Here is a 12869-nt window from a genome sequence, read left to right as displayed (position 1 = left end):
AACAGCACGGTGGCACAGTGGTTAGCACTGCTGCCTCACAGCACCAGAGACCCAGGTTCAATTCCTGCCTCAGGCAACTGTCTGTGTGGAGTTTGCACATTCTCCCTGTGTCTGCGTCGGTTTCCTCCCACAATCCAAAGATGTGCAGGTTAGGTGACTTGGCCATGCTAAATTGCTTGTAGTGTTAGATGAAGGGGTAAATGTAGAAGGGAGGGTTGGTGTGGACTTGTTGGGCTGAAGGGCGTGTTTCCACACTGTAAATAATCTAATAATTGTGATCCCAGCACTGATTCCTGTCATACTCCATGGTTGTCATCCTGAAACATGTCTCCCTAATCCCAACTCTCTGTCTTCTATGAGTTAAGCTATCCAAGCTAATACAGTACCTCTAGTACCATGGAATTTTATGTTACTAAGTAGCCCTCCGTGAATGTACACCTTTTGGAAATCTAAATATATGATATCTACCGGGTCCTCTTTATCCATTTTGTTTACCTCCTCAAAGAACAAAATTGCCCCCTTCCTGAATCCATACTGACTGATTTTAAAAGCTCTGCCATAACATGGTTTAGATTCTAACATTTGTCCAATCATAACCACAGTATCATTTCCAGTTCTTTTCCTTCTCCTACTCCATTATCTGTTGTTAAATTATCAGACTGCTTCTCCAGGACAGAAATTTCATCAATTAATTAGGGGGAAGATGGAAAGGCTCTCTTCCCACCATTCCTGGTAAGTGTCTGACACTAAACCAATGTACTCGTAACTTTGGTGTCATATTTGACCCCAGGATGAGCTTCTAAACTTATCTTCACTAAAAGCATCAATTTCTACATTTGTTACATTGGTACATTGCCCTCCTTGTACTATCTGGTGAAACCCTCCTTCAGGTCTTTGTTACCTTCAAGCTTGACCATCCCAACACACTTCTGGCCAGTCTCTCATTTCCTTCCCTCTTTAAAGCTTGATGTCGTGTAAACTTCATGCCTTAACTCCTACTCCATTATCAACCTCTGAGCTGGGTCAGGCAATATCTGATTTTTAAAATTCCAAAACTTATTGTTCAAACTCTTCGATGACTTCATACCTCCTTATCTCCATATTCAGCCATACTCAGATCTCCAAAGAAATCATACTGGCCTTGAAATGTTAACTCTGTTGCTCTCTCCACAGATAGTGCCAGACATGGTGATAGTCTAGTGTTATTATCCCTAGATTATTAGTCCCAAAACCGAAGTAATGTGATTGGGACATGGGATTAAATCATGTCATGGAATTTGATTCAATTAAAAAAACTGGAATGAAGTGTTTAATGATAACCATGAAACTATTGTCAGGAAACCCATCTGGTTCACTAATGCCCTTTAGGGAAAGAAACAGCTAACCTTACCTACATGTACCTCCAGACCCACAACAATGTGATTGACGTTTATGTGCCATCTGGGCATCAGAGATGTATAATAAATGCTGTGATGCCCACATTCCATGAATAAACAATTTTTAAAAACCTGCTGAGGTTTTCCAGCACTTAATTTAAGACCACTGTACTCCTATAACTCTGGCTTCTTGAGCATCTCTGACAATAAACATTCCACTTCCAGTGACCTTGCCTTCAGTTTCGCTTGGCCCAATTCCCACTCTCCACCTCTCACCTCTACATCACATGTTCCTCGTCTAAGACAATCTTACAACTTATCTCTTTGACTCAGCTTTTGATTATCCAATATCTTCTTATGTGGCTCAGTGTCATGTTTTGTTTTCTCAAGTTCCTGTGAAATACCTTGGAATATTTTAGCTTATTACATTAAAAATACTATAAGAATAACAGTCTTTTTTTTTGCAATGTGATGTCCAATTACAGGACTACAGAGTGTAACTGGGCTATACCAAGCCAGTATGGGGCTCATGAATTTGTTAACAGGCCTCAGTGAACTAGTAATGACGTTTCGGGCATAAGCCCTTCTTCAGGAACGTGAGGAGTTATAGGAGTACAGTGGTCTTAAATTAAGTGCTGGAAAACGTCAGCAGGTTTTTAAAAATTGTTTATTCATGGAATGTGGGCATCACTGGCTAAGACAGCATTTATTATACATCTCTGATGCCCAGATGGCACATAAACGTCAACCACATTGTTGTGGGTCTGGAGGTACATGTAGGTAAGGTTAGCTGTTTCTTTCCCTAAAGGGCATTAGTGAACCAGATGGGTTTCCTGAAGAAGGGCATAAGAAGGGCATAAGCCCTTCTTATGCCCGAAACGTCGATTCTCCTGTTCCCTGGATGCTGCCTGACCTGCTGCGCTTTTCCAGCAACACATTTCCAGCTCTGATCTCCAGCATCTGCAGACCTCACTTTCTCCTCAGTGAACTAGTAATTAGTCATCATTGAATTCTTAATCAGGCCACAGTGAACTGTTAACTTGGCTTCACTGGTAACCAGGCCTCACTGATCTGGTAACCTGGTGCTATAGTTAAACTGGCCTCACTGAACTGGTAATTATGTTTCAAATTAGTGGATTTCCAGCTATCAAGGGGTTGTAATTTGGCCTCACTGTAACCAGGCCTGAATGTGTAACCAGGTCTCACCAAAATGGCAACCAGACCTCTGTGTATGCAAGTCAGTGTGCAGTTCCACCCAGTCAACCAGTGTATTCAAAAGACACTAGATATTTAGTGCCTTTGTTAAAAGCAATTGTAATGAATTTTCACAAGTTTATGTAAAATAATTGAAGCATTACAAGAATGAGAACCTGTCCACGATACAGAAAAATATTTGGTATCTACTTAAATTAACCAACAAGCAACTAGGCATTGGATCGCTTTCCAATTAAAAAGGTGCAAATACTGTTGGACGAGTCTCTGTGATCGTTCCAATGTCACATGCCATCCCGTGAATTCCGAATCGCACAGCACAGAACCATACTAAAGATCATCCCAAATATCTGTCAAAAAACACAACATTAATCAAATCAGTGGTGGGAAGCAGAAAATTAAATCAGTTCATGCAAAATTCCAAATGTCACAGCAAAGAACAACAGAGCACTGGCAATAAACTCTTCAACAAACTGACAATGCACTAAAATCAACAGAAAATAGACTGTTATCACCCAGAGAGAGGTCATGCAGCTCATTATAAACTGTGCCAGCCCTTTGATAAGGTTATATAACTCATCACAGGCACCCTCCCATTGCACTTAATCCTTTCTGCTCAAGCCCTTTTCTTTCTTACAAATGACCGATGTCAAGTATAAGCAGTAGCATTATAAAGTTTGCAGATGATACAAAATTTATAGTAGAGTGTGGTGAGCTTGTTTAAGGCTTCAGGCTGACAGACAGAAGAGTGAAGTAGCCAGGAGCATGCAAATGGAGCTAATTCAGAGAGTGCACTTGGGAGGATTAATATGGGTAGATGTACTGTGAAAGTCTGGTTCATTATACATATATTTTACAAAGTAACTTTTAGTTATAGGATTTAAAACTTTAACTGTAGACAAATGGGAGAGTCTGTTTCATAAACAGATAAAAAACCCTGAACGAGCTTTGAGAAGATTTGTAGCTCAGGTTGAGGTTTTGGATGTAGGTTTGCTCGCTGAGCTGAAAGGTTCATTTCCAGACATTTCGTTACCTTACTAGGTAACATCTGCAGTGGACCTCACACAAAGCAATGCTGAAAATTCCTGCTTTCTATTTATATGTTTGGGTTTCTTTGGGCTGGTGATGTCATTTCCTATGGTGATGTTATTTCCTGTGGTGAAGTCACTTCCTGTTCCTTTTCTCAGGGGGTGGTAGGTGGGGTCTAACTCGATGTAAAACCCTGAAGTAAATGCAATACAAATAAGTTTGGAGTTGACTAAACTTAGAAGGTAACCTTGGAAGGTCAGAATTCATGAGAAAGGAGGTTGAACAATGAATGATCTGTCTCTTGTCATGCAACAGAGCTTGGAAATCTGGAGAGAAAACAATGATTTCCATTAGAAGTATCAATTATTCCTATGGGTTGCAGAATCAAAGAATTTTTTATGCATTTGTGTTTGAATCGATCCTTAATATGCCATGTTATCACAGAGATAATGATTCAGGGTGGACCGTTAGTTCAAAGGGTCTTTAATTTTTAAAAATTGATTTGTTTTTTCGCTCAAAGAAGCAAGCACTTCAATTTGAACTTCATGAGGGAAAAGCAACGGAAAGTTTTGTTGCTGCTTACAGCCAGTGAAAGAAATCTTCAGTGATCCTCACAGAGCATTGCAGCAGAAAGGAGTCAGCTGGAAAGGTTAGCACGGTAACAGCTGTACTGAGATTACATGTGCAGACTGGGAAATAAACAGGCTATTTATGTTCAAAACAAGAATAGGGCGGTATTAAGTCCACCATTGTGAAAATTCAAGTAAGATAACCAAATCCATACACAATTTTCAGGTGTGGTCTCACAAAAGTCCTGTACAATTGCAGGGAGACATCCCTGCTCCTGTACTTGAATCCTCTCACAATGAAGGCCAACAGACCATCTACCTCCTTCACCACCTGCTGCATCTGCATGCTTACTTTCAGTGACTGGGTTGCAAGGACACCCATGCCACATCACCCTCCCATCTCAGTTCACCCTCCCACCCAGCTCTGTGTCATTTGCAAATTCGGAGACATTGTGAAAAACTTGGGTCATAGAATCCCTATGTGTGGGGCAGGCCTTTCAGCCCATCGCATCTGCTCCAACCTTCTGCACCCTATCCCTGGACACCCTGCATTTCCCATGGCTAATCCACCTAGCCTACATATCCATGGACACTATAGACAATTAGCATGGCCACCTAACATGCACACCTTTGGACTGAGGGAGGAAATCAGAGCACCTGGAAGAAATTCACGCAGACACGTGGAGAATGTGGAAACTCCACACAGTCATCCAAGGATGGAATCGAACCAGGGTCCCTGGCATTGTGTGGCAGGAGTGCTAATGGCTGAGCTACTGTGCCATCAAACATTGATCCTTGCATATTCCCACTGGTCACTGACTGTTATTCAGAAAGTGACCCCTTCATTTCTACTCTTTGTTTCCTGTTCTGCCAACCACTCTATCTTTGTCAGTACACTACCCCCAATCCGATATGCTTTAAGTTTACATGCTAATCTCCTGTATTGGACATTACTGCATGCCTTCTAACCACATCCACTGACTTCCCCCTTATCAGCTATCCTAGCTACATCCTCGAAATTTCCAGCAGATTTGTTAAGCATGCTTTCCCTTTCACAAATCCATACTGACTCTGTCAGACCTGTCACTGTTTTCCAAATGCTTTGCTATTAAATCTTTTATTTAAAAACAAATCCTTAAGGACAGCAGCAGAAGTTGCTATGACGTTTAAATAAAAAGATTCATTTTGCTGAAAGAAAACTGTCAAAACTTTCTCATTTTGTACAAATCAGGACATAAACAAGAATACCAAATTTAAAGGGAGGAATAATTTATACCTCATCGCAAAAAAAAGAGTGCTGATTGGTTGGCACATAGACTCTAATTGGTTGAGATATAGTCATTCACCAAGGAATAAATATTTCCCAAGCTCGTTTCTATTTCAAAACAGGTAGATTGACTTTTATTAGTCAAGGGGAAATTTGAGAAACGTATCACAGAATAGTGTCCTCCAAACTTCTGTTTAATTGAGAAAGGCATGCTCCCTGTGCAGAGAGCAGGGCCCTGCATCTGGATCAGTATAAATGAGCAACATTGCATGCCTGACTGACTATCTTAAACTGGTGGTTAGTATAATTCTTAGCACACTCAGGGTTATGGCAGATAGAATTCAATCTGGATAAATGTGAGGCATTGTTTTTTGGTACAACAGGGGTAGAAAAAATACAATTAACGGTAGGGCCATCAGGATGAAGGACTTATGCCTGAAACATCAATTCTCCTGCTCCTGCCTGAGCTGCTGTGCTTTTCCAGCTCCACACTTTTTAATCCTTGAGTACTGTTGTAGAACATATGGACTTAGGGGCACAGGTACATAATTCTTTGATGTTTGCATCACATATAGACAGGATGATTAAAAAGATGTTTAGCATGCTTGCCTTCATTGCTAGGGCCTTTAATAATGGGAGGTGTGATGTTATGCTGAGGTTGTACAGGACATTGGTGAGGCCTCTTCTGGAGTACAGTGTCCAATTCTGGTCTCCCTCTTATAGAAAGGATATTATTAAGCTGGAGAGAGATTTACCAGAATGTTGCCAGGTACGGAAGGTTTGAGTTATAAGGACAAGCTAAATAAGCTGGGACTTTTTTCACTGGAGCAGAGGAAGTTGAGAGATGACCTTATAGAAGTTTATAAAATAATGAGGTGTATTGATGAGGTAAATGGTAGGTGTTTTTTCCCTAGAGGGGTGGGGGATTTCAAGACTAGTGGGCATGTTTTTAAGGTGAGAGAGGAGGCAGGTTTAAAAAAGATATGAAGGGCAACCTTTTTACACAGAGGGTGGTTCGTGTGTGGAATGAACTTACTGAGGAAGAGATGGATGTAGGCACAATTACACTGTTGAAAGACATTTGGATAAGTGCATGAATAGGAAAGGTTTGGAGGGATATGGGCCAGGTGCAGGCAGGCGTCCCAGTTTAGTTTGGGATTATGGTCAGCCTGGACTGGTTAACTGAAGGGTCTGATTCTGTATGTCTGTATGACTTTGTGACTCTATGTGCCATCCAATTGTGGAATCACATCTAATGTTGGGCTCTGTTCTAAGTTTTGCAAGTACAAGCTGTTCCCTTGGATTTATAAATGGAGGGATTGAATATAAAAGTAAAGAAAGATGCTGGACCTGTATCAATCAGCAGCTAGGCTCAGCTGGTGCTGGAGCAATGGCTTTAGAGAGTGTGCAGGAAAAGTTTACCAGGGGGTGACAAGGGATGAGGAACTTCAGTTATGAGGAGAGAGTGAAAGGTCTGGACCACTCTCCTTGGAATAGACAAAAGAGATAAATCAAAGCTTTTGCCTGATATCAGGTTTTGATGAAATTGATGGAGAAAAATTATTTCTAGTAGTAAGTAGGTCAATAATCAGAGATCATGAACGTAAATCATTAGGTAATGAAAGGGACGATGAGATATTCTTTCTCAGAGTGTAATCAGAATCTGGGACCCTCAGCCTGAGGTGTTGCAAGCTGATTCTGTCATTAACAATAGCCAGATACTGAAAGGTTAAAGATGTACAGAGCTGCTGAGGAAAAGGGCTAGCAATGGGAATGACCACATAAATGGCCTCTTTCTGTGACTGTAGGTTTATATCTAATTCTCTCTTGAATGTCATTATAGGATGTACTCCCACGACATTTGTGCAACCAGATTACAACAACTTGTGTGGAATAACTTGTATGGAGCATTGTTAGCTCTTTTCCAATCATCTTAATGGGGCTTTAAAGAACATAGAACAGTACAGTACAGGAACAGGCCTTTTCACCCACTGTGTCTGTATCAAGCATGATGCTATTCTAAAGTAATCCCATCTGCTTGCACCTGGTCCATATCCCTCTATTCCCTGCCTCTTCATGGAAATGCCTCCTAAATGTGGCTGTTGTATTTGCTCCTACCACATCCTCTGACAGTGCATTCCAGGCACCTACCTTCCTCTGTGTGGAAAACTTTCCTCACACATCTCAATTTCCACCCACTGCTGATCTGTTGCCAAAACATTACTTCTTATTTACGCCCATCAAAACTATAAAGGAGTTTTGCCAACTCCAATAAATCACCACCTGCTTTTCTCTCCTTCAATTCGATTCCTGTAACTGAATTCCCTCATTCCTGGAAATATTCCCAGAAATCGTTTTGACCCTCTCCAAAGTTTTTACACATCTCTTCATGTGAGTGACAATAATTTTCCAGCTGAGATCAACTAGTAGTTTATAAAGCTTTTATTTTGCTTTTGTAGCCTATGTATCAATAAATAAACCAAGGATCCTATTTGACTATCTCCCGACTTCTTCAATCACCCTCAAAGATTTTAAATTGTGCCATTTAAATCATGTCGTGTCTCCCCAATCTCCTTCCACTGTTATTGTATTACTTCTCACTTCTTTCATGAACCTTTATTTGCTCTCTGTTTCTTCAGCAGCCTCTGTCCTCCTATAGTATATTATTAGCCTCCTCATGGTTATACTACCTTTCTGAGTTTGAATCACTGGCAAATATTTAAATGCTACCTTACCCACTTAAGTCCAGGTCTTTCATATAGATTCAGAAGTACACTTCTTTCCAGCCTGAAGAAGTACTCACCACTACTCGTTCTTTCTTTCAATTTAACATCCATCCTGAAGCTGTGCATTTAACAACACACACATTCATTTTCATTGTTATGGACGAGACCAAACTCCATAAAAATATTTTAAGAAGATAGTCTGAATCCCAACTTTTTCTGACTTTTAAAGGCAAGGGTAAGGTGTTCTGTTCTAGATGCAATTTGGTTGGTCAAACTATCAGGATTGAAGCAAAATACACTTTATTCTTACATTATAGGTAAAATATAAATAAAAGAAAGAGGAATTGAAATAACTCAACTCTATTGGAAAACCTAACAGAACAGCAACTGTTCCAATATAGTAACATTCCATAAGCACACCCTTGGCAAAGGCAAATTCAATAAAATAGATTGTCTTAATGCAATTGTCCAGTCCAGGAGGAAAGAACATCATGAGAAAACTCAGAGAGAGAGAACGAGAGAGTGAAATAGTGAGAGAATGAGAGAGTAAGAGAGTGAGATAGCGAGAGAACGAGAGAGTGAGAGAGTGAGATAGCGAGAGACAGAGAGAGAACTCAAGTGGTTTGTTGCAGCACGGAGAGATGTATAGCAGCTTCTAAACTCCAACAAGTTCTGAAAGTTAAACTGAAATCCTGGTCCTACGCAAGCTTGATCCAACCTCTTCTATTGTTCCAACTTTTAAAAAACCCAAGGCCTCACAAGCTGTTTACTTTATTGTCTTGGAACAGATTGTTCACCACTTCTGTCTCAACATTTCTTCATAACAAAAGGACAAAATACACCTCTTAAAGCCATAGCATCATCACATTATATTTTGAAAGATTATATTGGAAACATACAATAGACAAGACCTCAATTAGGCCATTCAGCCTGTCCTATCCATTCTGGCCAGTGGAAGGGGCAATTCCTCTCACATCTCTCCATTGCCTCTCCCCATCACCATTGCTTCTTTTTCCACCATCTTAAAATCGGGCGGCACAGTGGTTAGCACTGCTGCCTCACAGCGCCAGAGACCCGGGTTCAATTCCCGCCTCAGGCCTCTGTGTGGAGATTGCACATTGTCTGCGTGGGTTTCCTCCGGGTGCTCCGGTTTCCTCCCACAGTCCAAAAATATGCAGGTTAGGTGAATTGGCCATGCTAAATTGCCCGTAGTGTTTGGGGCAGGGGTAAATGTAGGGGAATGGGTCTGGGTGGGTTGCGCGTCGGTGTGGACTTGTTGGGCCGAAGGGCCTGTTTCCACACGAAGTAATCTCATCTCATCTAATAAATTGGTGTCCTCACATTTTTGAGTCTTCCACCAACAGGAACAGTATCTCCTTATCTACTCTATCCAAGACATGTCATGATTTTGGAGGCAGCTTTGCTCACTGAGCTGGAGGGTTCATGTCATGATTTTGAATACCTTTGTCAAATCTCTTCCTAACATTCTCTTCTCCAAGGAAACATTCCCAAATTCCATAATCTTATCACTGAAGATCCTCATTCCCAGAATCACTATCATGAATCTTTTCTGCATTCTATTTACCTTTTTATCCTTCCAGATGTGTGTGCCAGAACTGCACTAAAGTGACACAGTGGCTCAGTGGGGAGCAATGCTGCCTCACAGCTCCAGGGACCTGGGTTCCATTCTAGCCTCAGGCCACTGTCTGCATGGAGGTTGCACATTCTCCCTGTGTCTATGTGGGTTTCTCCTGGGTGCTCTCATTTCTTTACACATTCTGAAGATTTGAGGTTAGCCATTGTAAATTGTGCAGGCTAGGTGTTTTTGCCATGGTATAAAGTGTAAGATTATGGGGATAGGGTGGGATGTTCTTTAAAGGGTTGCTGTAGACTTGATGGGGTGGATGACCTCTTTCCGGACAGTGTGCTCCTATTAACAAAGGACAGAATACTGTTTGCAATATCTGATCTCTTAGCCCGTCTGACACCTTAAAAGATTTGTGTACATATACATCGAGGTTGCTCTGCTTCTGAACAGACTTTAGAGTCATATCCTTTATTTTATGTTCTCTCTTCAGGTTTTTCTGATCAAAATGAATCATTTCACACTGACATAATCACTTGCCTCCATCTTTATATACATCATGTAAGCCCACATAACAGACTACAGAGTTGGATATGTATTGAATCAGATGTCCTGAAGTTTATTCACAACTATGTACATGATGCAGGTACAATTACAATGTTTAAAAGACATTTGGATGGATATATGAATAGGAACGGTTTGGACGGATATGGGTCAGGAGCATGCAGGTGGGACTGATTTGGTTTGGGATCATGGTTGAAGAGTTTTTTTATCTCTCCACTCTGCAGGCACCCTGCCTCTATTCCTGATGAAGGGCTTTTGCCCGCAACATCGATTTTCCTGCTCCTTGGATGCTGCCTGACCTGCTGTGCTTTTCCAGCACCACTCTAATCTAGACTCCCCTTAGTTTGGGATCATGTTCAGCATGGACTGGTTGGGCCAAAGGGTCTGTTTCCCTGCTGTATGACTCTATCACTCCAACCCATAGAGAGTTTGTATCCGATACCCATTAATTCCAGTTTTGCTAGGGCTCCTTGATGCCACACTCAGTTGAATGCAATTGAATGTCAAGGACTGTCACTCTTACCTCACCTCTGGAGTTCGCTTCTCTTTTTCCATGTTTGAAGCAAGGCAATAATGAGGTCAGGAACTGAGTGACACTGGCAGAACCCAAACTGGGCGTCACTGAGCAGATTATTGCTGAGTAGGTGCTGCTTGATGGCACTGTTGTTGCCACCTTCTATCACTTTACTGATGACTGAGAGTAGACTGACGGGGCAGTAATTGTCTGGGTTGAATATGTCTTGCTTTTTCTGTATTGGACATACTTGGACATTTTTCACATCATTGATAGATGCTTGTGTTAAAACTGTACTGGAACAGCTTGGCCACGAACGCGGCAAGTTCTAGAGCACAAGTCTTTAGCACTATTGCCGGAATGTTGTCAGGGCCCATAGCCTTTGCAGTATCCAGTCTCCAACTGATCCTTGATATCACATGGAGGGAATCAAATTGGCTGAAGACTGTGATGATGACTGATGTACTGATGATCTGCTTCTGCACCCCCATTATAGTTGTTTCCTTTATTTTATATTTTCTCCCCATGTTTTTCCGATCAAAATGAATCATTTCACATTGATGCAATCACTTGCTTGCATCTTTAAGCGCATCTTGTCAGCCCATGTAATATAGACTACAGAATTGCATTTGTATTGAAGCAGATATCCAGAAGTTTATTAACAACTATGTACACCTCAGACATACATATACAGCCTGGAATCTATGCTTATGAAGATTACAATTCCCATATGTGGTTTACTGCATGACTGGCTAGTAGACTGGCTGTCTCTGTTGATGAACATGATGCTGGGAACCACAGGAAGAGGCCGAAATGAAGCATCCACTTGGCACTTCTGGCTGAAGAGTTTTCCGAATGCTTCAGCCTTATCTTTTGCTCTAATGTGCTGTTCTCCCACCCCACCCATCATTGAGGACTCCACAAACCTCCCCCACCCAGCACCCCTCCCCGCATTTATCTCTCCGCTCTGCAGGCTCCCCTCCTCCATTCCTGATGAAGGGCTTCTGCTGAAACATCGATTTTCCTGGTCCTCGGATGCTGCCTGACCTGCTGTGCTTTTCCCACACCAGTCTGATCTAGACTCTGATTTCCAGCATCTGCAGCCCTCACTTCTGCCTATGTTTGTGGAGTCCCCATTCAACGTTGGTTGTTCTCTGTAATTCTTTATTTTCTTTCCAGTCATCTGGCCTCCTACTCACCTTTTATACAATTATATCGAGTTCTTTGAGGATGTGACTAGAAAAGTTGATGAGGGTCGAGCTGTGGATGTGGTGTATATGGACTTCAGCAAGGCATTTGATAAGGTTCCCCATGGTAGGCTCATTCAGAAGGTCAGGAGGAATGGGATTCAGGGGAACTTGGCTGTCTGGATACAGAATTGGCTGGCTAACAGAAGACAGCGAGTGGTAGTAGAAGGAAAATATTCTGCCTGGAAGTGTGTGGTGAGTGGTGTTCCACAGGGCTCTGTCCTTGGGCCTCTACTGTTTGTAATTTTTATTAATGACTTGGATGAGGGGATTGAAGGATGGATCAGCAAGTTTGCAGATGACACAAAGGTTAGAGGAGTCGTTAACAGTATAGAGGGCTGTTGTAGGCTGCAGCGGGACATTGACAGGCTGCAGAGATGGGCTGAGAGGTGGCAGATGGAGTTCAACCTGGATAAATGCGAGGTGATGCATTTTGGAAGGTCGAATTTGAAAGCTGAGTACAGGATTAAGGATAGGATTCTTGGCAGTGTGAAGGAACAGAGGAATCTTGGTGTGCAGGTACATAGATCCCTTAAAATGGCCACCCAAGTGGACAGAGTTGTTAAGAAAGCATATGGTGTTTTGGCTTTCATTTAACAGGGGGATTGAGTTAAGAATTGTGAGATCTTGTTGCAGCTTTATAAACCTTTGGTTAGACCGCACTTGGAATACTGAGTCCAGTTCTGGTCACCCTATTGGCGACATTGAAAGATGTGGATGCTTTGGAGCGGGTTCAGAGGAGGTTTACCAGGATGCTGCCTGGACAGGAGGGCTTATCTT

At 41.9% G+C, this 12869-nt stretch overlaps 1 protein-coding gene across 2 annotated transcripts in view; it reads right to left on the bottom strand.

Moving 5' to 3' along the window:
* Positions 1 to 2714: 2714 nt before the first annotated feature.
* The window catches only part of LOC122563004 (CD9 antigen-like), a 108228-nt gene continuing 98073 nt past the window's right edge, over positions 2715 to 12869 (bottom strand). For both annotated transcript variants that reach the window (XM_043716302.1, XM_043716303.1), the window contains one exon: positions 2715 to 2938. In XM_043716302.1, the coding sequence (XP_043572237.1) occupies positions 2873 to 2938 (66 nt within the window). In that variant the 3' untranslated portion in view covers positions 2715 to 2872. The remainder of the gene's footprint in view (positions 2939 to 12869) is intronic.

Source organism: Chiloscyllium plagiosum, chromosome 26 (genome assembly GCF_004010195.1).
Source record: "Chiloscyllium plagiosum isolate BGI_BamShark_2017 chromosome 26, ASM401019v2, whole genome shotgun sequence".
Lineage (NCBI taxonomy): Eukaryota > Metazoa > Chordata > Chondrichthyes > Orectolobiformes > Hemiscylliidae > Chiloscyllium > Chiloscyllium plagiosum.
Note: the sequence above shows the minus strand (reverse complement) of the source record. Positions and strands in the feature narration are given on the sequence as shown.